Genomic DNA, 27,460 nt, shown 5'->3' on the forward strand with positions numbered 1-27,460 from the left:
AGCTGTTGTAGCACTAATCACAAGGGGAACGGTTACATTAGGTTTTGTCTATCCTCCCACAAAGAAAGAAGAGAAACCAAAGTAGAAATTTTGGAAACTTTACAAGTAAACAAAACGGACACTCCAAAAGCAAAATCGATCCCTTCCAGCCCTGAAACAATTTATACTCAAGTTCTAAGCAAATGTAAAAAAAAATAAGAGTTCCTTCCACCTACCTCTGTGTTTCCCACTCTATGGAATTTTTACGTAATACCATCTATCAAGAAACATTTACAATTTCATACTTGACTGCAATTTAAACATTTTGATGTTTCCACACCATAGAAAACTGCCACCCTTACCAGGGCTATGTGGCTGTTGTTCCAAGTGTTGTTATCAACCAAAGTTGTCCGGTTAGCCATTCCTGCTATCTGATAGCCATAGTCCCACCATGACATCACTCTGGCGTGCTCGTCTGTGTTTTGTCTCAACCAGTAGTAGGCTTCTCTGAAGTCATCTAGGATATTCCGTGTGCTGGAAAACAGTTAATTTTATTCACATCAGTACAAATACTAGCAACAAACTAACTGTATGATGACAAATACGGGCTCACTAATAAGGTTCTCTCATGCAGCTGGCTCCCTCTGAGCAATTAAGTCACCAGCAGTCATAAGCTTGAACCCACTAACAGCTGAGCAGCCAGAAGCTAAACTACTTTTGAAGATGTGACTAAATGCATTTACGGACATATTTTCCCAGTTGACTCAAGCTTTTTTTAACCATCATCTTTATTGGCTTTGGATAGGATTATTTCTATGTATTAAGGTCCTTTCCAGACCTAACTGTTATACTATTCTATAGTTTACATTAAATATTCCAGAAGATGCATCTTTTCTAAAATTAGAGTATTAACAATTTTTTATGCAGGTGACAACTCTGCCATGATATAATAGGAAGAAGGTACAGCAAATTGCTAACGCAAAGGAAGTAGAATTACTTGCAGACCTGTAGACCTTACTTACCCATCATGGTTATAGGAAGCAAGAACAACACTGGGGCTGGAGTATGCATTGCTAGTTACCCAGGTACAATGAACAGCAAACATCATCAACAACATCAGCATCAGCATAGTAACAATGTTTTTGATATTGGGACCCAGTCCTTCTTCTGTTTTTTCCTGTTCAGATACATGTTTTCTCACTTTACCTGCCTAAACAAACACAAATATATCTGTTATGGTAACTGGTATCACCCCTGACAGGGGAACCCATGCCTTTTTCTTCACCACATGCACCCTATAAATGCTACAGGATACTAGAAAGCTAGCAACTTGTAGACATCGATAATTACTTGAAAGCCTCTTTCAGAAGAAAAAAGCTCTGTTATGTGACTTCCTTGATTTAGCTGTATGCTGATGCCCTTTTACAGGGCAGGGTGGAAAACAGAAATGCACGGATATGTATTGTGAGGAAAAAGAAGAAACCCAAAGCTCATGCATGGTCACAGTCAGTATAACAAAGCCTAAGAGGTAAAATAATCAGTAGCCAACAGCAGTTTCTTCATGATGAAGAGAGTATGCAAATTTATGAATAGAAACACTTTTTCATAAAACATAGCATTCTTCAGCTTCACCATGTCTTAAGAGGAAATACAAGAGAGAAACATTCAGTGACAAAGAACTGCTATAGCTAGTTAAGGAGAGTGAGCAACTGTCGTTGCTTCTATAGAAAGCTGGGTCAACCATGTACACTACCTTTAGGCTCATCACTGATTACACTGTGAGGAACCACTTCTACACTGACAGACAGATGTTTTTTCAGGACGTCAGTTACACCTTATTTAATAACACCAGTACTTGCCCTGGACTTGAATGCTAGTGATTCAAACCTTTAGTGGCATTTAAAATATTCTGACCAAAGATGAGGGGGGAAGAAGTAGTAAAAAACAAGCTGTTCCCTAACTTTTGTCCAATCCACTCACCTTATCATACAAGTTGCCAGGATTCCTTTTGTCATCCTCATCACTGCTGTCCTCTATTGGTGGATTTTCCCTCTTCATATCATCACCCAAATATCGCTCAAAGACATTGGAGAAAGCAATTGCAGAGAGCATACAGACCACTGGAGTCAAAGTGAGCATCAGCCGAACCATCACACCAGCAAAGTAAACAGCGCTGATTGCATACAGAGCAACTGTGAAGAAACAAATCTATTGATGACATTTAGAAAATAACACTCTCAATGCACACGCACATGCTCTCCATAAAACTGCTTCTGGAGTGGGCTGAGCATCTGTGTGTACAGACTCGAGTACACATCTTGCATTTCATGGCTTTTTTAATTTACAGATAGAGTTCAATTAACATTTATCCCTTTTAAACCTCAAATCCTTCTTGAAGTTCATCTTGAGAACTGTTAATAATATACAACCCCATTTTCATATTCATTAACAATGTGTCAGAAGATACATTATTAGAGAAATTTAATAGCACACACCAAAATTACTACTGGAATAACAGGTTGCTTCATTTGATTAAAAATGTCAAACAGCTCTAGACCAAACAAGTTATTGGAACTCAAAAAACAAAAGGAAGTGTTAGAATTTCTTGTAAATTTAAGTTAGAGATATTGGTGGACAAATTGGGGGCTTGTCTACATTATATTTCCATACTAAGAATACAATATTGTGAGCCCTATTCTGAAGGAAGTTTTCCTGAATGATATTATCCCTGCTCTGTGGCCTCCCCTTCACCCCGTAAATAAGATTTTCAGAATAATAGAGAATATTCAGAACACTTTCCTTAGAAGGAAAAAAAAAACAAACCACAAAACCCAAAACCAAAGAAAACAAAAAAACCCAAACAAGCAAACCTGTATACACTGTTCAGGAACATCTATAATTCAAGCAGTAGTGGTTATTCCTTGTCTGCTACAGTTTAACAATACATTTTTGTGAAAGGCTTGCCATGGAAACCAAAGGACACTGCTTTACCAGATTACACTATATAAATATTTTTTACTTTATAGTGAAGTAGTATGGCTCGCCATTCTCATTCATAGATCTCTTTATGCTGACTTAAATGGATGATGCAGCAGTAGGAGGCTGGCAGTGAGTCACCCAGCACTAGCCTTGACAAGAACACATTGTAAAGCCACAGAGTGCAGAATGCTCCAGTCACTGGATTTAACTCTGTAAACATTCCCACTGCCCACATACCTCTTAGGTAATCTCAAAAGGCAGCTATATTAGTCTGGAGCCTCCTGGCCCTGTAAAAGCCCAAGGCCCATGTGTTCTTCACTCCTCCATATGGGCTACAACTCCAAATCACATCCCTACAAGCCTCATTCATAATCTTGAAAGTCTGCTTTCACAGTACAGCTTTGTAGAAACAAGCAATTTGCTGTCAGTGACACAGGGAGACCCCACACCTCTGCTTAGGCTTGTGCCCTGTCTAGCACGTGTTCCACAGCAAGTGATTCCATTCTTTAAGATAGCAAAAAATCTGGAAAGAAAAGGCATTTGGAACTATCATCTGTACAGGGATGAGTGCCAGACACCCATGGAAGGGCTGTCTGCCTTGCAGCCCATGCAGGATAGGGACCTTCCCTTTGCACTGAGCTCTTCATCTGGCCAAACTGCACTGTGGCACTGTAGCCAGATGCACATTTTGAAGAACAGCATGTGGAAGAGCATGCAGCTATAGCTGTGGAACAGAACCATACCAACAAATACCTTAATCCCACCTCTTGGGATGACACTTCACCATTTCACCCATCTCAGCATTTTTATAAATGGTTCTAAATACTACCGGGTGCAGATAACTTTCAATCATTATCTTTAAGCACATCACTTAGAACAAACCAGGTAGCAGCTTTGCGCAAACAAATACAACATAAAATCAAGCTGAAGGCAAGATTTTTTCAAAACAATTTTTAAAACATTTTCTCTTACCAAAGACTCTTTCATCATTGATGTTTTTGATACAGAACCACAGCCCTGCTGGGAAAGTACACACGAGAATATGCAGATCAAAAAAGAAGGAAACCCATGTTGTAGGCTGATGCTCAGACACAGAGGCAATGATCGGGATGTGAATTTTCGCATACCTTTTTTAAAAAAAATTCAGTTCAAATTATTTTGAAAAGATAAAATTATTAAAACTTGTAAACATTAGGAATTCTGAAACTCATTGCAAAGGAAGCATTTCAAGTTAAAATGGCAAGTGCTCTATTCAGCGTAAATCTGATAAAACTTCCCCAGGTCTTACTCAACTTAGGAAGTATTTGGTGTATAGGGTTATTTAAACACCAATATAAAGGATTATTTCCATACTACTTAAGACAGTGAAAATTATGGGTGTTCTATTACAGCTAAATATGAAGCCAAATTCACCAAAATGATAACAGGCAGGCAGGGAGGGAGGGAGGCTGCATCGTTACATTTTGAAGAGATAATGATCCATGCCAGTAAGGATCCCAGATTTTCAATACTGTATTTCAAAAATTCTCCTCTACACAGAATACCTTCATATTATTAATACAGGAAGTTCAGTATTTAACACCAGACCAACTACAGTGTGTGAAGCCCCCACATTCTTTCAGATGCTGAAAAAAAAATAATCAGGTCTTGTCTACACTCGCAAATACATTATCAGCTAAACAACACATCAAACAGTGCAGACAAGGACAAAATTGTGTTCTGTATTGAAGACAAACATGCATATAGACCTGTTCTGAGGTGCTACATAATGGAATGGTGAGGTATCGAACATATATCCTTGTCTTCACTGAGACCTAGTTCTCATTCAAAACTGCATTGTAAGTCCTAACAATCTGTTTTTCTAATGTAGACAAGCCCTCAAAAGTTTAATGCTTTTATATATACATATATATAGACACTTCTTTACTGATATCTATTCTACTACATGTGTTACAGACTTGGTACAGAATCCTGCATGAGGTGGATTTTTCTTTGAAAAAAAATCAGAACTGCAGAAGTTTGTATCCCTGCTTTTAATTTTTTTTAAGTCTACCCATTGAATTTCACCTTAAATATATTTATCTGAGAAAAATGTCTTCAGTTTTATCACCTGGCTGGCTAAAAAAATCTAACACTGGACTTTTAAAGATTAACTAAACCAAAAGATTAACTAACATGGGTTTCTTACCTATGAAACCACACATAAATAAAGCAGAATTGGTCAGAGCAGACATCTGTATACACAAAACAGATGTGTGAACATAACAAACAGGCAACATGCAAGATATGTGCAACATCATTGTGATTTTGCGCAATGTTGTGCAATGAAAATAGTTTCAGTTTAAGACTCTTAATAGGTTTTAAATGTGTCCTCAAGTGTTGGTAAAACGTCTGGTTATTTTATGCTGAGAAGGACTACAATTTTATATAGAAAAACATATAGTACATATTCAAAGACTTCCAAAGAAGCAAGAACCCTAACAGACAAATTACTGAAGTAGTGGCAAAGATCAGGTTACTACAAATACCCTTTAGGTAACTGATTAAAGACCACTATATTCTCCTTGACTGAAAAACTAAATCGGTTTGAGGATGAGGAAAGCAAAATATTATTAATTTTCAGTAGAATGCTATTGGTATCTAAATCCTTATATCCTTTATCCTTACTCACCCAGTGTCCCACAATGAATAAAATCTGCCACTCCAGGGAGCAATATAACCTGAAAAAGAGAAGCGGAAAGAAACCCTCTTGCTGCCTAGGTACTTAAATGCAATAATTTTACTACTCCCTCAAATTATAGCACAAACCCAAAGACATTTCATTGACCTTGTAATATATGTGAACCAGACCTTCTGCATTAGGCAAGCTATAAAGTCTACCAACCACAAAGCTAGTTTTAGAAGAACACACTCTTACATTCTACATGTATGAAGACAAGCACACCTCAAAAATCAATGCGATACAATAATAAATAAAATACTTCCCAAGAAATATGACAGATAGCAACCTATACTATGTAAAGAAGCATAAGAAAACATAATCACTGAGAAAGTACTTAATTTTTCTGAAATGCCTGACTGGGAAACTAGGAACAATCTATAGCCAAACACTAATACTCAATGAAACATTTGTTTCTTATTGTTTTTCTACTAGTGGATATACATGTGACACAAAATGCAAAACCACTACTAGGCGTGCTGATAAGATCTACATATTTATTTTAAAAAAACAAAGCTTCTAGATACTTGAGTATCGTAAGATGAAAATAAACAGTATCATTATCAGGAGGAAGATAAAAATTATTATTAAAAGTTATTGATAGGATTAATCTTAAATTTTACTTCCAAATTTTAGCTCCCTCTGAAGACATACACACAAGTGGAAATAAAAAAATTTAAACCTTTTATTGATTACACAAGCCTTTGGGCATGACACAGCAAGTTTCCCCCTATTCAGCATTTAAAATTAGTATAATCCGACTGAAGGTTTTAGTCTAGTATCTAGTTTAGACATTTAAATATTGTGGTTTATGTTCACAGCAAGACATTACTTTTCCCTTCAGTCTTCTGGGAGTGAAGCTTGTTCCCAAACCATAGCACACACAAGAAGGAGCTGTCAGCTGATGGGGAGCTACCAGTTATGGTCTTTTCTGGAGGTATCCAAACCATGAGATTAAACAGCATTCACCTGAGAGTACTGAAGGAGTTTGCCAATACAACAGCTACCAACCACCTTTACCAGGGTAATAAGGGAGGCCCCTGGTGCCTGGAAAATGGCCAGTGCTACACCTCTAGGATAGGCAAGGAGGAACATGGAGGAAACTGCAGGCCAGTAACCTGAGTCCCTGAAAAGATCATGGAGCACAGCCTCCTGAAATACAGTATTAAATGTTTTTTGAATCATTTTCCCCATTTCTCAATTATAAGTTGAAGAAGCATGACAGGCAGACCATTTAATAGGTTGAATACTGGCTGTCCTGACAACCTCAGAGTAATATTCAGTGGATCAGGAGAGTCCAGCTGGTGGCTAGTAAAAAGTAAAAACATCTCAGAGAACAAACAGTGAAATATACTAAATTGAAAAGAATGTCTGACATGCTTCATGGCAGGCAGGACTTTGATCCAGAACCTCAAACCCTTATTCCAGGTGTTGCACCTGGGATACAGGGTCCAGATGTGGGCACCCTTCTCTATTAAGAAAATAGAGAGGGATTAGAGTGCTGTGATATGCTCATGATCCCAAATCACACACACACCAGAAGCTGAGGTAACAAGATTTCTTCCATCTGGTGAAGCAGTGATACTGATCAGTGAATTTCAGAAGTTGAAATCAACACTTCCGAAAAACTGCAACACACTGCTGCACACTGAGATTAGAAGACAAATTTTGTTTTGCTATGTCTGTCTGAAAATTTTTACTAAGTACAGTAGGACTTGCTCATATGTACTGAAAAGCAAATCAGAAACCATCAGACTTTGTAAGACATGCAAACAAAGGGGATCTGCTAAGTACTCTTTTGGAATAATGGTATCACAACCAACAAAAATGAAACTGCTATTAAATGGTACAAAATGTTAAAACAACTAACAAAAAAATTTAGACCAGAAGCACTGGTAAAAAGAAGTTCAAGAAAGAGGTCAGTTAAAATAAAAACAAGTATGTCTCAAGAATTCTTTTTTTCAAAATAAAGCTCAGAAAACTGAACAGTATTTGGGTATACTATTAAGATAATTCAATTTGAATCAAAGAGAAGTCAATTTTGGCAAGGGTAACACACAGCTAAGATTGTTTTTTTATTTTTCCCAATCAGGGGAAGGAAGTATGGTGTTTAATCACCAAGGAAGCATATCACAGCATCAGAAGATGGCAATGAGGCACTTGGGAATGGCAACCGAGCAAAGACAAGTTTGTTCTTGTGAGATTGGGTAGAACTGGCTTAAAGACTGAAGGCTGAACCACAGAAATTAAGTAGGTTTTACAGATTAATTGTAGTCCTACAGATACCAGACTCAAGTACTCACTAAGCAAATTGACTCTGACCATCAATGCTATTCAGAATAGATTAACTATAAGTATCTTCAAAATATACTTTGGCTATAGTTAGCTCTTCCCCTACTCTGACTTCTTACATCATTATGCGGATTGTTGGTAAACCCAAAATATTGGAATGATGTTACAGTGTTTTTCAGTGGGTTGGGTGGGTGGGATTTTTACCTGTGTATGTCAAATAGATGACACTCAGGAATACAATACCAGCAGCTAATGAGACACCCAGGAAGAACAATGTCTGAAATTCTTGCTTTGTTAATCTGTCTCTCAGATACTGCAAAAATGCGTAGGCCTGCAGCAGTGCAAAAACACCTAAAGAGAGAGGAAAGATTTTGTTTAAAACTTAAGGTACACCCTCAAATATAAAAACTAGTATAAAATAACTTTCTGAAAATAAACTTTCTGGCAATGACAGCAATTTGTAATGAGAGAAAATACTCTCCAAAACATACTTTGCTTGTTATATCAAGAGCTCCAATACCCACCACCTCTTTGTTTCCATATTAAATAGGGGTAGGTGGCAGAACAAAGAAAACAGAACTCAAGTGTACAGTATTTCTTCAATTTAACAACAAATTTGAGGTATACAATGTTGAAATTCACTAGTTCTGAAATCCTAGAGAAAAACACCAACTCTATTCATTAAATAAATGTAAAATCATTCAGATGCAAAAAATAGTTTGATAAGCTTTACTTTTTCTATTATATTCAGATTGCTGGGGGGGGGGGCGGGGTGAAATCTCAATTTTTACAAATATTTTCTGCTAAATTTTAATGATATTCCAATTGCTGTCCCAAATACATTTTGGTAAGTGGCTACACATAAAAAACCTGAAGAATCTAATGAACTCAACTACGTACACAGTTAAACATAGAACTATCAGTTTCAGCAGAGATTACTGCTGTCAAGAAATCAGGATGTCTATTAACAACTAATGAAAAATCGCCTTAAAGAAATAAAAAAAAATCAAGTTTGAAAATAGTTATTTAAAAATCAGTCTCCTGATTAGTAATTGAAGTCATTTGTATTTAACCTACTTTGAAAAAATACAAAATCTATCAACTCTAAACCCAAATTGCTCAGTAAAAGCTGTGTTTACCAATGAGGAATGCTTTCCAGTGCTTGAAGGCAACATTATATTGCAAAACAGCAGAGATTACCAATGTGTAAAGTAAGTGCTTGTCAGAATTTGTAACTGATCCTGCATTATAGAGGCATTTTACTTCCATTAACTCACACAAAGAAGGATAATGTGACAACTGGAAAGAAAACTTCCTTACAGACACTAAATTGTACCTCTTTTTAACAGTTTGGTTTACTAGTATGTGTTCTTTCTAACACAAAGAAACAAAACTGAATGGGCTTGAGGTTTGCTTGTTCTAAGCAGGCTGTTTGGAAGCAGGTACTGAATTTTCTTACCTGCAGCTGCCATGTGTTCACTTGTTCTAATTGGCTGGAATCCCACAAAAGGTATCTGCATCGATAATATTAACCCCACAATGTAGAAAGTGCTATATGCTAGGAAAAAAAAAAAAAAACAGTGTGGGGAGGGGAGGAAAAGAAAGGTGGGAAGAAAATGAATCCATATGTTTTAAAATGCATTGGTTTCATAGCAGAGTCCATCCTCCCACCAACTTCAGTGACGCTGAAACAGAATGGTATAATTCTAAATATGTCAGCCATGCTAATTCCTTCTTTTTCTCCTTTGACTAAAAGAAACCCGTCTACTGCACACAGTTTTAGAGGAAGCAGCAAAGTATTGCTCCTAATTCCACTGTTTTGTCTCCTCCAAGGGAAACAAACCATCTACCTAAGATGTTCAAGCTTAGTAGTTTTCTCTTCCCATCTTGTTTTCGAAGATCATGGATGGGAAAGAGCTCTCAGATAATAAGTAACTAAAGAAACCTTTTATATGAGGAGAACTCAAAGAAGCAAAACCTCTTTAAGGGTCCATACCTATTTAAAAATGCAAGGAGGTACAATTGTTCTTTTTTTAATATGAAAGCAAATGCATGCCAAGAAACTGAAAAGCAGTAGTATTAAAAATTAATATTAAGCATACTTATTAATGGATTTGTATCAACCACAGGGAGGCATAACCCTCCAAAAAGCAGAGAACAAGAACATTATTAATATTAATGTAATGAATTATTATTATGCATGCACTAAGATTCATATACTTTATTTTGACAGGGATTTGGTCCTCAGTATTCCAGAAGGAAGCAGAGGAGAGAAGAGAGAAATATCAGCTCTGATCAGCCATGAGTCTGATTACATTTAAAGTAACCAGCCGCCTTAAAAGTCCAAATGAAGTTTTGTTCTTTCAGTGGCAAATTTTAAAAGTCCACCTCCCAGATTTTTAAACACTCTTACAAATTTTAAACCATAGTCTTTGTTATAGCCTTGATCCTATTAAGAGATTCTTGTTCTCATACAATCCTTTGCTAACCTCCATGAGAACAGGTTTGGGGAGTGCACCATTTACCAGTGGTATGGTTTCCATACCACCTGTGTGATGTGTTTCTGGGGGTTATGCTCACAGGGTACTGTACGATTTTCAAAAGTCATAGAAGCGACTGTGATGATACTTCCAACCACTTCTTGTCTTCTCTGGTGTATTCTTTCAAGCATCTATATTGCATTACTTGGCCTAGCTACTGATATATGCTCTCTTATGTCACTGAAATACATTTTTACTGTAGGAAGCTCATTTTTTTAAGAATTAATTACAACATAAATCATTTACTCTACGATGAAAATGTTACAACACTGCCATCCTGTGGAAGTTCAATGATTGGCATAAATCACTACATTGCACATTTGCTAGTAAATCACCATTTTTAAGCCCGGTCCTGCAACTGTTATATTTTCTATTATCACTTTACTTGTGTCCCCTCTTCCCTTAGTCCCACTTCCTTCAAACAGCTATCACATCTGTCTGACTGGTATCGAAAAAAATGGCAATTTACACCACAACAATTTTTTTTTCTAGGAACTTTGATACATCAAGGTGATACACCATCATAAACTTTCCATGTTTCTTCACATTCTACTGGTTGTCCAGTCTCTGCAAAACCAAGAAATTAGTTTTGATTTCTGCAAGCTGCTCCCATGGATATAACTTGCACTAGGCCAGGAACAAAAACATTCTGACCTTCTGTGGATAAACTCCTTTCACAGACAATTTTAGTTGCTGTACACTGCGCAAAACCAGAAAGAACTAACTGAAAAAGTTCTCCAGAGAGTAGGATCAAATACTTTACTGCATACTTTCAATTAATGGATTGCAATCATCAGAAATAAACACTAACCATCTTAAGTTTTAGAACTGAAGTAGCTGATATATCCCTGCTCATTATTTAAACTATTAAATCCAAGACACAGAACTAGGAATTACTGAAATTAAGTTTTTAATTCTGAAAGATCCTTAAGTGTTTTGTTATTAAATATTCATAAAGTACACAGAACTTTAAAAAAATGTAGAGGAAAATAAAATCAAGCTGAAGTGGAATTACCAAATCTCCCAAGTGTTCAAACATGACTGAAATCTGTATCGGTACCTTTATAAATGCAAAACTATTTATTTTTTAAACACATGATAAACTGCATGAGAAACTCTAAATACAATAACAGAAAACAGTGTTGATGGTTCCTGTATCTGAATAAAGAGGTTATTTTCCTGTACAAGTGCTGCTAATACACTGGAATTATAAAGACTTGTTCTGAATTATTATGCTAGTAATATCTGAATGAAAGATACTGACTGTCTGTCAAGACAGACAAACAAAAACCACAGCTTAAGCTTTCAAATGTAGGTGGCATGATCACCTTTGATGCCAAGTGGGTCTGAAGCTACCTGGCTGATAAATTAACCTGCCTGCAAGTCATAAAATATTTTAAAATTGGGAAAAACTTCACATTCCAGGATTTTTTTACACATTAAATGATTATGAATTACACTGCCAAGCATATCAGACCATGTCACATCAATCTTCTTTTTGGTGTATGAACACCCATGTGAAAAATAGTCCAGGAAACCATCACTATTTTTTTTAAACTTGGTGCTGCAAAATATTGTTCTCTACATTTTATATGTTACTACGTTAAACATTAATCTGTTACAAAAGCTAGGCTCATGCTAGCTTAAAATAAAATTGAGCACTGATAGACATTAAAACCTCCCAAATTCTTGGTGATAGTAACACAGATGCAGATTTTACTAGCTGCTGTCAGCTGACAGTAGTTTACAAAAGTTTAAGCTGCATATTGGTAGTTTAAGAATTATGAGACTGCTGCAGGAACACTTGAAATTGCATTATCATAGGAACTCCAAAAATATCCTTTATTCTCCCTATTTCTATGAGCTTTTGTAAACTATTCCCTCTGTTTAAATAGTTTGGAAGTCAAGCACACTTGAATTTCATCTCAGAAGTGACTGAACATTCTTGCCCGTTTTACAAAAATATCCTGTTAAACAAACCTAGAAACTACATACAAATGTGAGATGTCTCTATGTAAGGCTTCTCATGAAAACTTAAGTTATGCCAGCAGCTGCAATGAAACAGCAGAGCAACAACCACATTTTCATTCGGACAACTGCTTAAGTACATCTACCTCACAGCTGAATGGCAGTAACATCTCAAAACACTGTAGCTATCTGCAAAACAAACCTCTGCCAAAACCTTTAATTCTTATGAACCTGCAGTACTATTTCCTCCAGATGAGTTCAAAGACTAGCTCATTAAAAGCTGAAAAAGCAAGAGTACTTATTCTTTATTGTTTGTTTACCACTTTGCTTCAGGAATTTATAATTAGTAGATTTAATTTTCTCTTGCCCAAATTATAGATACTGGACAATGAAAACATTTAATGATTTTAAAAGCAAGATAAATCATTTTCACCTTAAGCTATGACAAAGTGGTCAATGAAGAAGTAATACTAACATAAAAAATTAAAGATGGATTAGAGCTTCTGGCACTCCCCCAACCCCCCCCCCTTTTTTTTTAAGAATTTCAATTTCTGAATTCCATAAATAGCTTAACAAAGAAACATGAAACAAATATTTATAGTTTGGGTAACAAAAATACAAAACTAAAGTTGAGTAAATTGAGTAATTATTACAGTATATTGGTTCAATATACATATATGTAAACATACTAATTTCTCTAGCAAGCATTAAAAAAGCATTAACATAATTAAAAACACAAAAGATAAAGCAGCATTAAAATGGGCAATAAAAACATTTACAAATAAGAAATACTCTGTGATACTACACTTGAATTCATACTATGTTCACAAAGTATCTATTGGAAAGATTTCACATTAGGTAATCAAAAATGTTCTAGCTAACTTATAAACCTTTGAACACCTGAATTGCTTATTACTTATTTCATTCACACAACTACACTATGCACAACTGATTTAACTGCCAAAGACTTTGTAAAAACAGAGACTTTTAAATGTCAGGCATATCAATTAAAAAGTCAGTCTCCTAAGAAACCCTAAGTTGACCCACTAACCCGATAAAACCTTGAGGATTCACATGGAGTGGATACTCTTAACAGTACTTTCTAGTCCAGGTTACATAAAACATACATGGCTGCTTAAAATTCCCTATGTCTTTTCTCTTATACGTCACAATATATGTTTGCATCATTTCTGCTGCAGAACTTGTTGAAAGTAATGACTGTTCAACATACTAGGAAAAGGCAAAAATATGAAACATTGTTATGGACACATACATAATAAATATGAGATACGTTAGAAGGATTCTACAAATACCAAATTATCCGATCAGCTTTGTTTTCAGTGCACTAAAAAGCAGAAAAATCTATTAGCAGCTACATATATGAAATTCTGGAAGTATATTTCTTAACTCCTTGTTTCCATATTGTAGAGAATAACTGACTATAACCAGTAATGAAATTACTAAAATGCAACCTGATGTGCAATTACTTAATTCCCACTTGACACAAAACACATCAGTATAATTAATTTCATATCTCATAAGTATTTGAGAAGGACGATTCAATGAACAAAACTTACCGATGTAGACCCTCCTGCTGTATCTCTGCATCAGCAACAGAACAAATACATGCAGTGGAATAAGGTTGATGATGAAAACATAACCACCCCATGCAGAGACCTACAAGAAATGGAATGGGAAATCAGATCTGAAAATATCCGCATATTCTTAGGGTAGCCAATGTTGGATTTATACACCTTAATGGTCTAGCAAGGAAACACAAACTCCATCTAGACAACCAGTCAGAACTACCACTAATAACACCAGGATCATTCTTAGTATGCATTAAGAAAGAAAAAAAAAACAAACCCCAAAACAACCACCCAACAAACAAACCAAACTCCCCCTTCCCCCCCGGCCCCATCTACAAACAAACACCCCACATAGCAAAGACTTTTGAAATGGGCTGGCGGATTTTCAAGACTATCCTTCCTGTATCTCCTCCTCCTCATCCTCCCCCCAAGCTAATCTGGTCATGCTGGCAACCAATGTGATGCTGGGCATTTTCCCCATGGTGAAGTCTGCAACACAAGACAGTGGTATGACTCCCATGGAGGATCCAAGATTTTCCTTTGACATACAAAGTTAGCACCATGCTCTGCACTTTTTGCTGGCAATAGGGAACAGTATTTCCAGGCAGAGAGGAGAAAGGGGCAAGGTATACCTCTGGGAGCAGAACTACTGAGCAAGGGAGTCAATGCATATTGAAGCATAAGGAAATAAAAGGGAAGATGCACAAGGAAGCAGGGCTGAGTACTGTGGAATGGGGTACAACAGTTTGATGGATATTATGAAGCTGTAGCAACAGCAGCACTTGAGAAGCCCTAGTATGATGTACTTAGAACTGAAATACTACAATGTTAACAACGTACCACTGATTGCTGGTTTAGATAAAGATTTAATGAGCTACTATTACCATATGTTATCTAAATTTCTAATGTATTTAAAAGGGCTAATGTTGACTAGACAATCACTATTTTAACACATCCTCTTGTCAAGCTACAGTCCATAGACTTCTCCCATATGCACAATGCTTACCATAGGTCTTCATTCTTAGAATGCAGTAGCTAATGTGGTTTTCACTTCAATTGTACTTCAGGGCTCAGATTCACATAGATATTTTTAAAGCCCCAGAATCCAAAAAGAAATCCAATTACTATGCTCCACGGAACAGTTTCTAAAGTAAGGATGAGGCCAATTACAACTGTTTATTTTTTGTTTTCTTTTATTCTAATACTAGAAAACCCAGTGTTTCAAAATTTGCGGTAACCTGATCAGACAATGTGAAACAAATAGAACAGAATTTGTTTATGTTTTCCAGAAACTTGTTTCAGATTATCATTACATATATCGCTGTGTTACTAGCATGAAGTATCATGGCTTACACAGCCAAGCTTATTTAATGGGCGAAAATACTATATGAAGGCAGGTAAGACAGACTGGAGTAAGAACAGAAGTCCAATGAGGACACTGTCCTATTTAGAGAATCACAGAATCCCAAGGGTTGGAAGGGACCTCGAAAGATCATCTAGTCCAACCCCCCTGCAAGAGCAGGGTAACCTAGAGTACATCACACAGGAACTTGTCCAGGCGGGCCTTGAATACCTCCAACGTAGGAGACTCCACAGCCCCCCTGGGCAACCTGTTCCAGTGCTCTGTCACTCTCACAGTAAAGAAGCTCTTCCTGATTTTAATGTGGAACCTCCTGTGCTCCAGTTTACACCCATTGCCCCTTGTCCTGTCACTGGATATCACTGATGAGGTCACCCCTCAGTCTCCTCCAAGCTAAAGAGACCCAGCTCCCTCAGCCTCTCCTCATAAGGGAGATGTTCCACTCCCTTAATCATCTTTGTGGCTCTGCGCTGGACTCTTTCAACCAGTTCCCTGTCCTTCTTGAACTGAGGGGCCCAGAACTGGATGCAATATTCCAGATGCGGCCTCACCAAGGCAGAGTAGAGGGGGAGGAGAACCTCTCTTGCTCTACTAATCACGCCCTTTCTAATGCACCCTAGGATGCCATTGGCCTTCTTGGCCACAAGGGCACATTGCTGGCTCCTGGTCATCCTCCTGTCCACCAGGACCCCCAGGTCCCTTTCCCCTTCACTCCTTTCCAGCAGGTCAACCCCCAACCTGCACTGGTACATGGGGTTGTTCTTCCCCAGATGCAAGACTCTACACTTGCTCTTGTTGAATTTCATCAAGTTTCTCCCCACCCAACTCTCCAGCCTGTCCAGGTCTCGCTGAATGGCAACACAGCCTTCTGGTGTGTCAGCCAGTTTAGTGTCATCAGCGAACTTGAATGAGGCAGACAGCATGCAGTTCTTATGGACCAGAGACATGCACCTCTAATCATCAAAATATTAAACCAAATCTAAGCACTGAAGATTATACTAAACTGAAAATATACTTTGGAACTTAAAAAAAAAAACAAAACAAACCTGAGGTATCTTCATAGATTGGCAAAAAAAGTAGAAACATGCTATTACTCCTACAAGGACTGCTCCAGTGTAAAGCTTTGTTTTATTTTACCTCCTCATCATAAAAAGCTATCTGAAGCAGAAGCTGCTGAAGTCAAAGAAATGCTAAAAATAAAAATGCAAGGGAAAAAAGCTTTCTCCTTATGGAATGCAATGCAGTGCTGTGAGTCAAATTACCACAATGACTTATATATATATTTTAAGCAGATGTAGTTATCAAGAAAAATTTCTGCCAATCCATGTGATATCCATTCCTCTTCAAGGAGCTGTTCCCAAAACCCCCCATGCAAGGACTGACTCTGACTATCTCAAACTGTGATTAGATTTTCAAATTGAACTGAAACCATAACTAATTCCATCAGAAAAAAGACAAGTGAATACTATCTAACAAACCACAATTATGCTTTGTCCTGAAAATTTACCTAAGCAGAATGTCTGGAATGGCATCTAACAAAACTCTTTCCCAAAGGGAAATACAATATATGGAAAGCTACCGCCAGGAATGATGTAGGTAAGCAATAAAATTCTATCATCTAATCACTGAGGCTACTCATATATTTATATATATGAGCCAACAATTTTCTATTATGGCTCCAACAAAAACTAAAATCTCCTCCTGTTCTTCATTAACAGACGGATTATGTAAGCCCTACTCAAACAGTTTAGCTGTTACATACATATAAAAAAGACTTACCATGTAGAAGTAGGATAGACAGCAGCAGATTGTCCAAAAAACCGACCCGGTTTTCACAGATTTCACCTTTAAAAATAACCAAGTATTTATGAATGATAATCAAATACTGGTCAATATTTTTAAAAAAACATTAAAAAAAAAATCAAGAGAACTTTAGCACATATGAAGTCGTATTTGTATGCTTCTGAACTGATGTCCATAAAACCAAACCACAAGAGCAATTCATTCACAACCAGAACAGCTTATACCTGTTTATCTAGTTAAAGCAGAGGCAGGATGCAATGCAACAACTCTCTACCCCATAATCTGAGGTAGAAAAGTAGTTGCAACACCTTTGTGCTACCTTCTGTGAAACATCACACCACTTTATCAGTGTAGACTGTGTATGCCTTACTTTAACTGCATCAGATCCACCTCTGTAATTATAGATAGAAGTGCTATTCTGGAATTTTGAAAAACTCACTTGAGGTTAATGAGAGCCATTCAGACGCTACTAAAGCTTTAGCAGGACCCATGAATTGGCCCAGGAATATGATTTTGTCCAAAACTGATTGTGGTGACTGTGATGCAGGAAAATAGGAATTATAACTCAACATTAAATAAAGCTAGGAAGTAATCATAGAATAGTTTGGGACCTTCAAAGGTCAGTTAGTCTATCCCCCCTGCAATGAGCAAGGACATCTTCAACTAGATCAGGTTGCCCAGAACTACATCCAGCCTGGCCCTGAATGTCTCCAGGAATGGCACGTCCACCACCTTCTCTGGACAACCTGTTCCAGTATTTTACTACCCTCACTGTATCACACATAATACTACAAGAGATCATACAAACATTACTGCACTATGCAGTTTAGTTAAATGAGTTCCATAAGAACAGATAACCTCTGTGATGTCTCAATTGTTATAAAGCAACAACAAAGATTGATTCTGCAGTTTATTCTAAGTCCAGATTTTAAAATCCTGCATTAAGTAACATCAATCATTAAAAACTTGAATTCCCTTCCATTATATTCCTACCAACAATATCCCAAGCTTGAATATTCTAAAGCTAAAATAAAACTGCTGAGTATGCATCCACTTATGAAAAGTGGAACTCTTGAGAAAATCATGGAAAAAGCTGTAACTGACCATATACATATATGGAGACACTCAAAGAAAAGTATATGCATTCAAGGAATGCACAAGTATCATACAGAGTCTATGCTGAGTTAACAATATAGTTATATTATTTGTGAAATTTCCAAAATAGATGCAAGAGCCCAGAAAAGCTACAGCTTGCCTGAACTGCTTCATACAAAACTGCATTACAGATGCAATTCTACATACAGACTAATGAGTGACCGACAAGTTGCACTAGCAAGCAGGCTAATTAAAAGACATCAGACAATTTTAATTATTTCTTTTCTAAGCATGCAAGCAATATTAGTATCTTGCTTTGGACAGCTTGGTATATTTAACTTGGACACTTAAGTCAAAGCCCAGACTCTCTATATAGTCAAAAGCTTCTTCAGAAGACAATTCAAGGTGCTTAAATTCAGAGTCTACAACTTTTCACCAGCTAAATAAGGAGGTGAAGTTTGATGCTCATGCAATGCTAATACCTCCAAACTGAAAAACATAAGCAACTGTTCTGCTTTAAATTTATACTTATCATCATTGTTATGATTACTACTACTATAGGACACAAATACTTCAGCTAAACAGTACTTTTACATAGCATGATTATGGAGTGGTTCAGATCATGTGACTTCTCAGTACTTGCCTGATCAAGAGCTAAGGGGAAGAGGGATGAGAAGGAGAAAAATAGTTCAATGAATTCTAAGTAAAATCAGCCATTTGGTTGGAGAAGGCACCAAAAAACCTTTCCAAAGCAAAAGAGTCAGCAATTACTTACCCATAAATAGTATGTAAACTGCAATGCAAAAATAGCTATGCCTTCATTGTCAAATGATCCTGCAACCGATCGGGATATGTAACCTGGAACTATGGCAATAAAACAGGCAGCTAAAAGCCCTGCTCCCTGGTTCCACAGTTCTCTGGTGAGCAGGAAAGTAGAAATAGCTGTAAGGCCGCTAAAAACTGGTGCTAAGAATACACACACATCTCTTATATGCACTGTCACATTAAGCATATTTAAAATCCAATGTATAAGGCCAGCTGTCACCATCAGTCCTGGGTATACCTAAATGGAGGAGAAAAAACAAAAAACAAAAATAAAACATCAAACCCCACTAGGTTACTGCAGAAAACTATCATGGTAGGTTTATTTGCACATGATTTGCAATGAAACAGACATTTCTAAAGCTGATATAAACAGTGAACATGTAAAGCTAATGGAATTATTTTAATACTATTTTAATCATGTTTTCACAAAACTGCTGAATACCAGAGGTTCTTTAAATTTTATCCAAGTGCTAACAATTACATATAATCAAATTTGCAAATGAATAAGCAGCATACAGATAATATCCTCTCTTGCCTGACATTTATCATGTAATGAGAAGAATTTGTCATTAAGGTGGGGAAGAAGAAGCTAAAGTCTGCAGGAGAATTTCAAGTCAGCTAAAAGGCTTTAAGTAAAAAACAAACTCCCAAACCCTAAGACAACAAAAAAAAAACCCCCAACATTTCCCAGCCTTATCTGTTTTCCTCATATATACACCATGCTGCTATTTCGCCTATTGTTATCAATGGAGAAAGATGATGTGCATCAACAGGATTTATTATCAACATGCTGAAAAGCTGACAGTCAGTTGAGTATTACATATTTGCATTACATTAGTAGGCATCTTTGGGTATGAAGGATTATAATAGAGTCCTATAAAAAACCTGAATTTTGATGTTCTCCAAGCAAGGTAGTGTAGACTTAAATCTACTGAACACATCAAAGAATACCAGATAACTTTAAAATATTCTTTAACAGAAACTCTACTCTCCCAGTTATCAACATTAGAAAAATCAATGTGTACTAGAAAAGTTAGTATGTACTTCACCTGCTTAGTTTATTTCAAAAGCTAGGAAGGGTGTTGTACTGAATTAAATTAACAGATAACAGAATGTTCCCCTGCATATATCTGCCTTAGTTTTTTTCAAAAGCTAAGAAGGGAGTTGTACTAAATTAAATTAACAGACAGAATGTTCTCCTGCATATATCCTTGAGAGCTGCTTTTCAACATAAACTATTAAAACATAATACTCCATGTGACTTGCAAAATAATATATGCAATCAACATTTCAATTCTATTTCCTACGGGTTTTTACTTCATACAAGACAGGTATGGAAAAAAACATATATATATTACACAGAAAGAGTCTCAAGTACCTCTATGATATTAAAACAGTGACCTAAATTGTTACAAAAACTTCTTATATGCATTTAAATGGTATGTACTATAACTAACAAGTTTTAATGCACATTCCCACATTAAGTAACAGGTAGCTATATTATTAGTGTTAATAAGCAATTTGAAAATTAAAAGCATATTTTATTAAGATTCTTTCTTTATCAGTGTCAAATTTGTACTGAAAGTTCACAAAACTAAGTGCAAAGTTATCTTTAAGTTATTATGGTTATTATTACAATACTTACAGTTCCACCTACTATTCTTCCCAATGGATACCATGCTCTTTCATCAAACCAATTTAAAAATTCATAAAACCCATGGGACGCAAGATGATGTGTTGATCTATAGTTAAACCTAGAAGGAAATGAGAAAAGGGTGTGTGTGTGGGGGGGGAGATAAAGGTCAAGAACCTAAGTTTTAAGCCTAACTTAAGTCACCTGTTTTCTAAGACCTAGAAAAAGAATAAAACTTCAGCATCTCATTTAGTATATAAGCACAACAGTCATCTCTACAGAGTTTTAAAGTAAATTACTAAGCTTTCAGTTACTAACCACTAATACCTTCTTCATTTCTACAGCCAGAGGCCATTACGTATCCCCTTCTTTCAATCAATCATACTCTTCACAATGCAAAATCTATGTGTTCATCTTCAAAGTTTGTACACACTCTGCTGCAGAAAATTCCTTTAGAAAAAAAAGATCTCCCATGCATAATTTCTGTTGCATAACAATAGTTGTCTTCCACATTGCCTGTATACCATTAAAAATATGGATGGATTGCCATCAAGGCATTGATCTTCCACTTTCATGGCATGAAGTTTTTCAAACTTCTTGAACTTCAGATAGCAAAACCTAACTATTACAAAGTCCATTAATTCTTCAGATTAGGTATAAGACTGCTTTAAGAACTGCAGTGTATGTTACCCCAAATTACAACTCTTTCATGATCATTTAAAAGCCAAACTAACAAGGCTACAAGGAATGACACTGTAAAGTTTTGTGATAAAAGTTTACATTTAGAAAAGTTTGGTTAGATACCACTTCTGAAAGAAGCAAGATCCACAAACCCAACCATCCTAACAGATAGTCTAATTTGAATTTAGGTAACAATGTGCAAATCATGAAAGAAGTATTAAAGATTATACACATTAGTTAAGTAGAAGTGCAGATGACTAAACGGAATACTGTAACAGCCAACAGATTAGATGAACAAACCACCATGAAAGACTTCTGAGTATAGTTAGTATTCAAGACCCGAGAAGATAGTGTGTTTTATCATCTATTATATGAAAATATCCAATTATATCAGTAATATGCATCACTTCCAGCACAGATTTTGAAAGTACATCAACTACTTCTGTATACCTAGGATTCCCAAAACATCACAGGTTTACTTTGAACTAATTTATTTCAACAGAATAAAGCTAATGTAATTCAAGACTAACAGACATCAAGTTCCTTGTTTAATCATTACAAGTGTTGTATCTGAAGGACAACCACACAGAGGTCATGAGCAGTTTTCTTCATCTACTCAGTGAAAGAACAAAAAGAATTGAAATTCAAGTCCAGATGTCAGCAAACTGACTAAACTATCATAGCATTAAAAATAAGTAAATAAAAAAAGTGCAGTTTTCAGAAACATTCTCTTACATGTTAAATAAGCAGTTATATAGGATACAGTAACTGATAAAATTGTAGACTTTCAAAAGTAATTAGCCATGTTTATATAAAAAATTCACACATACATCAGTCATTCTGACCTAGAAATCTTTGTAGCAAGCAGCAATGTGACACTGGTTTCTAATAAGCCTGCAACTATTCCCATTTGACTAAATTTCTAAAAATTAATTAATTCTCCAGTTCTGAACTGACAGCTATAATGTGATTTATGAAATGCTGTACCTGTAAAATTAGCCTCTTATCTTAATATAGCAAGGTCTAGTGTTAATTTGTTCAGTGCTAAGTGTCTGCAGTATGGTATGAGACAAAGCAGGTGTTCCATGTTGCACAGGACACATACAATACAGCCAGCTATGGACTAGACCTAAACTGCACTGAAAACCCAATCAATGTTGTTATCCTAGAACTTTAAAAAGGAAACAAGAAAGATTCTTACCTACACAGATTACTTTCAACTTTTTAAATCACGACTCAAACTCACAGAGGCTACAGGAGTATGACTAATGCTTACTTTTAGAGCATTAAAAGATCAGTTAAACAAATTAAATATCCAAGATACATATTGACATTCTCTTTGTGTTTTGAACTAAATGACTTCAGAAGTATGTGAACAACTGTCTTGTGCTTTGGTAGGATCCCATTAAGTCTTTAATACACATGAATTCCCACTCAAAATTGAAATGCAATGTAACAGCATTCTTTTTCTACCACTTAATAGGTAAGAATTAATCTCTCCTAATACATATAGATACAAATAGAGATAGATAATACAGATAGATATAAATGTATTAACCCATTCCTTCAAAACATGATTGACTCTTTTGCCTCAAATGAAAGCATGCAGAGACAGCTGGGCATGTCTTTACAGCACAAATTACTAGTAATATGACAGGTACATTAATTTTTTTCACTGTGAGATCTATAGGTGAGAACAAGAAATAACCTTCTGACCATAGAAACCTAAGAAAAAAAAGTATTTAGAAGCTTAGCTACAGCACCTCACTTCAACTTTAGCAAAAAAAAAAAAACCACAAAACCAAAACTAACAACCCACAAAAAAACCCAACTAATTTCATCCCTCACCAGGTAACCTACAAACATAAATATGTTAAAATGTAAATATATATATATGTATACATAAGGAGAAGCTTGATGAGCAATGCTGCGTATCGAAACCGGCTTCATGCACCAGAAAACTGGAAGCAACACTGCACCAGAGAGCAGTATGTTCTAGCTATCCTATGATGCCAGTATTATGCTCTGGTACTGCTTGCCTACTTCATAGCACTCTAATCCTTTAGGGACAAGCCTGAGCCTTGTAAAACTGTTTCCCTTTAGGCCAGAATGGAGAGAGGAACTAATGAACACTGAGTATGGCAAACCATAGTTGCAAAACCTTCTATCTTGGTCCTTTTTGAACTGTTTGAAGAGCAGCATAGAGGTATTTCTATGGCAGTACTACTGCAGCATCTGCAACTACCTATAGGTTTCACAGGGGCATAAAACAGCCCTGGGAAATATTAGAGAAAGTGACACCTTTGCCAATACCCACAACCTGGGGATTTAGGGGCTGCAACTGAGGAAAGAATCAGAATGGAGACAAGAACAGTGTGTGCTGGGTAGGGGTTGCATTACAGGTTTGGGTGTAACTGCTTTCCCTACTTCTTCCATCTCTAGTGGCAGCAAGCATAGGTGATATTTAGGGATTTTTATCCAACCCTGTTTCTGACTGGCCTAGCAGACACAGAAACTAGGGTATGCTATGGGTTACAGTGACTGAATAGAATGCAACACTGCGTGAAAGGACCAGACTGAAGGAAAGGAACCTTCTCCCACCCTCAGTTCTCACACCCATCTGATCCTGAGGTATGGGAACTGTTCACCCATCTCCCAAGATTCCCTCTATCCTCCCTCATCACTTTGATGCAGGTAATTTTGAGACAAACCTGAGAAGAATAAAGAAAAGATTATGTGAAGCACTTGCTCAATTAAGAAGTTAGCTTCAAGGACCGAGATGAATATTCAAGTTCTCAGTCCATGTTGTGAAAAAGACAGACTTGGAAAAATTCATCAGAGAAGAGCTCTTAAGGACCTGACTAACACCAGTAAGTGTTGACCTTTCTTATTTTAGCTGATGTTCTAGGAGGAAAGCGATGCTCTGCTGTTCTTGCCTCTTTCTGTCAAGTCTGTAGTTTGAACTGTTTCCTCCTCCAAGAAAAGCTTTAAAGGAATCAAGTAATCCTAAGTCTTTGCACATTTCAGAATTCAATGTCCCCACCACCAAATCAGGCTGATATTGTAGTCTGATCCTCTGGGGGGATGCTTGAATGATCACAGAAGTGTTGCATGCATGGTACCATTAATTTTCTGGCACTACTGGAGATACCCATATTACAGCTAGTTCAGTAAACAACTGAAGATGAGTTCATAAAGACATGGTTCTCATTTTCAAAGCATATCTCAATTTCAGCATAGAATAGAGCACAAACAGCAACAGCATAATAACTGAGCAGGGGCATAATTTTTTTTTAGTAGCAACATCACTTCAGAAAGCTTAACTAAGCAACTTGAGAAATTAAGCCTGTAAAGTTTTCACTTATATGTTATGAACTCTTAATACATAATCTTAACTATCTGTTCATGCTTGGGTTTGATTTTTATTCCGCTGTTTTTTGATGGCACAAGGTAATGCTAGTCATAGCAATCACTCTCTCTATCCAGGAGCTATAGAATTCTCCAGCACTTCACAGCAACAATTATTGCTGTATTTATAAAGGAGACAACTTTGTCTTGACATTCGTAAGTTTAGTATTTCCTTGACAAAAGTCCTACTTAAGATGAACATTCAAATAAAATTAAGCCTACTAGAAAGTAAGAACACACAGGAAAAGAGCACATATACAGCAATGCAGTTACTCCATCCAGATCTTAACAACACTTAAGGCAAATTACACTGAGAGTGATAGAATTCATTTGACCCTCCCATCACAGCAAAGCCAACATCAGCGTTGCTTCTTGTCAGAACACTGACTGTCTAAAACCCTATAAATTTCATGCTACTATTGCCCCACCATCTAGACTTCTTAGCTGGTATTTTATAGCCATCTGAGAATATGTAATCTCCTTACTAACAGCATCACTTGAAAATTTTCAAAGCCTGCAATTATAAAGGCTTCTCTGCTCTAAAAGTCTTCAGCTGCAGATGCAGAAAATTTTCACATCTGCCAACTCGGAAAAAATTACATGATACAAACTAACTGTGAACATTACAAGCTATCTGAGCAATTCTAGGAGTCAGTTTTTAATGCAAATGTAGATTACAGAATCAATTCTGCCATACAGCATCTAATTAAGGATAGCAAGTCTAGATTCTTGAAAAAGATAGTTGCATATTAACTCCATATCCGACATATTCTTTGCAACCAAAGGAAGAATTTATTCAGCACAACACTTTTATAGAAAATCTAATGAGAAAGTTCAGCAACTTCCACTGACACAAATGTATATGCAGTATTCCATACTAAATTCTAAAGCACCTGCTTGCCTACATATTTTACTACCAGCACAACATCCTGGAAGTCTTATCCTAAAGCTTGTATCTACAAATAAGTAATTACCACAATGAGTTTCACATATGGTTTTTAAAATGGAAATACAGTACCCCATCAATCACATCATTAATTCAATGCACTAGAATGGTATTTCTCATCATGCAAATGCTTACATGTGTTGAGTTTATTACCTTGGGAAGTATGCATGTAGCTTCAACTAATAAAGATCAGAATTTTGCATCAGCAATACCTGTAGGCAAAAGTATTTATGAGAGGTATACAGTAGGAAAGGCTCTTTACAACCCAAACCTGAGGTGTTATAGACTTCACAGCAAGCACGGAGAAAGCACACCGAACTGTACATGCCTAAGAACTAGTGAGAGAGAAAGTGGTCCTCTGTTCACCTCAGCCAAAACTGACATAACTCTGCAAAACACAGAAGCAACCAGGCCATTTTATTTCAGGAAAATCTCATACTCCTTTCTTTTAACCTGATGTCACCAGAAAAGACTTATCACCTACCAGAGTTTTACCTGGAAGATGTTATCACTTTGCACACCCAACTGGAGCTTCTGCACCTCACTGGACAAGAAACATGAACACATTAACTCTACCCTGTCTTTCACAAAGGACGCAGAACATGTTTGCACAGTTCTTATTAAAGTTCACCAAAAGATGATTATTAAGTCAAGTCCACCAGAAAGAACAAAAAGCTTTGCATAATGTAGAGTTTAATATTCTCCTAATTCCCCTAAACTCCTGATGGGTTTTAGGGGTTAAATATGGAATTTTTGACAGTTTAGTCTTTGTGATTTTATCTCAAAATACATGGATATGTAAGCTACTCTTTATATCCTGAGATATGCCTCAACCTATTATCAAGTATCTGCTGAAAGCTCCCAAGAGTGCCCTCTATTTAAAGAGGGCAAACTGATCTTTAGGGGTTCTGTTCTAAGTAGGGCCATCAGAAAAGAGAAATATACATCTTGAAAGTTGACTGTCAACCAGAAAGTCTAATATTTGATAAAAGAACTGGCAGCAGTACTATCATTCTGAGTTTCCTGAGGCTCAAAATTAGTCATGATCCTGCTTTCGACTTCAGATTCCTAATTCTGAACAAACATGCTCCGAAAAATGTGGCAAAGACTCCTCTGTTATATGAAGGATTGTTAGTATGCTGACATAATAAAACTGCAGGAAGCTCTGCAGCAATGTAGCTATCTAACTTCAGAAAAGATGGAAATTCTGAGTCAAAGAAAGAAGTTTCTGTTCCTGGAATCTGGCTGAGCAGCCAACCTCCACTTGCTTGCAATACCATTAGAATAATCCCCCATGGTGAAGAACAGCAGAAAGCCCAGACAGGACGAGGAAAAAAAAAAAAAATGGGTGGATGGCACAACTGGAAGGACACATATTTTTTTCAGGTCCAACATTCAACCATGCTTAATGGAAATCCTGAAGAATATCAGAATGGTTATAGAATAACCATTAAGAATATCAGAATGTCCCCAGCATGTTTAAGAAGGATTACAGCATTCCTACTGCCACTACTTAGCATGGTATTTTCACTGTCTGCAATAAGATGTCACGCTTAGTGAGTGCTGAAATCAAGAACTGCATGCTGCCAGTAGCTTAATGATAGGAAATTCTACAGGGAGCATACAGTCACTCTTGACTTCCT

At 36.6% G+C, this 27,460-nt stretch overlaps 1 protein-coding gene across 1 annotated transcript in view; it reads right to left on the bottom strand.

Annotated features, from left to right (window-relative positions):
• The window catches only part of STT3B (STT3 oligosaccharyltransferase complex catalytic subunit B), a 50,236-nt gene that overhangs the window by 7,994 nt on the left and 14,782 nt on the right, over positions 1-27,460 (bottom strand). The window contains exons 2-12 of the mRNA XM_034066616.1: positions 20,795-20,903; positions 19,100-19,387; positions 17,206-17,271; positions 14,055-14,154; positions 9,429-9,527; positions 8,174-8,320; positions 5,630-5,678; positions 3,931-4,085; positions 1,960-2,171; positions 1,002-1,189; positions 342-513 (exon numbers count right to left, since the gene is read on the bottom strand). Coding sequence (XP_033922507.1) covers positions 342-513; positions 1,002-1,189; positions 1,960-2,171; positions 3,931-4,085; positions 5,630-5,678; positions 8,174-8,320; positions 9,429-9,527; positions 14,055-14,154; positions 17,206-17,271; positions 19,100-19,387; positions 20,795-20,903 — 1,585 coding nt within the window. The remainder of the gene's footprint in view (positions 1-341; positions 514-1,001; positions 1,190-1,959; positions 2,172-3,930; positions 4,086-5,629; positions 5,679-8,173; positions 8,321-9,428; positions 9,528-14,054; positions 14,155-17,205; positions 17,272-19,099; positions 19,388-20,794; positions 20,904-27,460) is intronic.

This window comes from Melopsittacus undulatus, chromosome 1 (genome assembly GCF_012275295.1).
Source record: "Melopsittacus undulatus isolate bMelUnd1 chromosome 1, bMelUnd1.mat.Z, whole genome shotgun sequence".
In the NCBI taxonomy this organism is placed as follows: domain Eukaryota; kingdom Metazoa; phylum Chordata; class Aves; order Psittaciformes; family Psittaculidae; genus Melopsittacus; species Melopsittacus undulatus.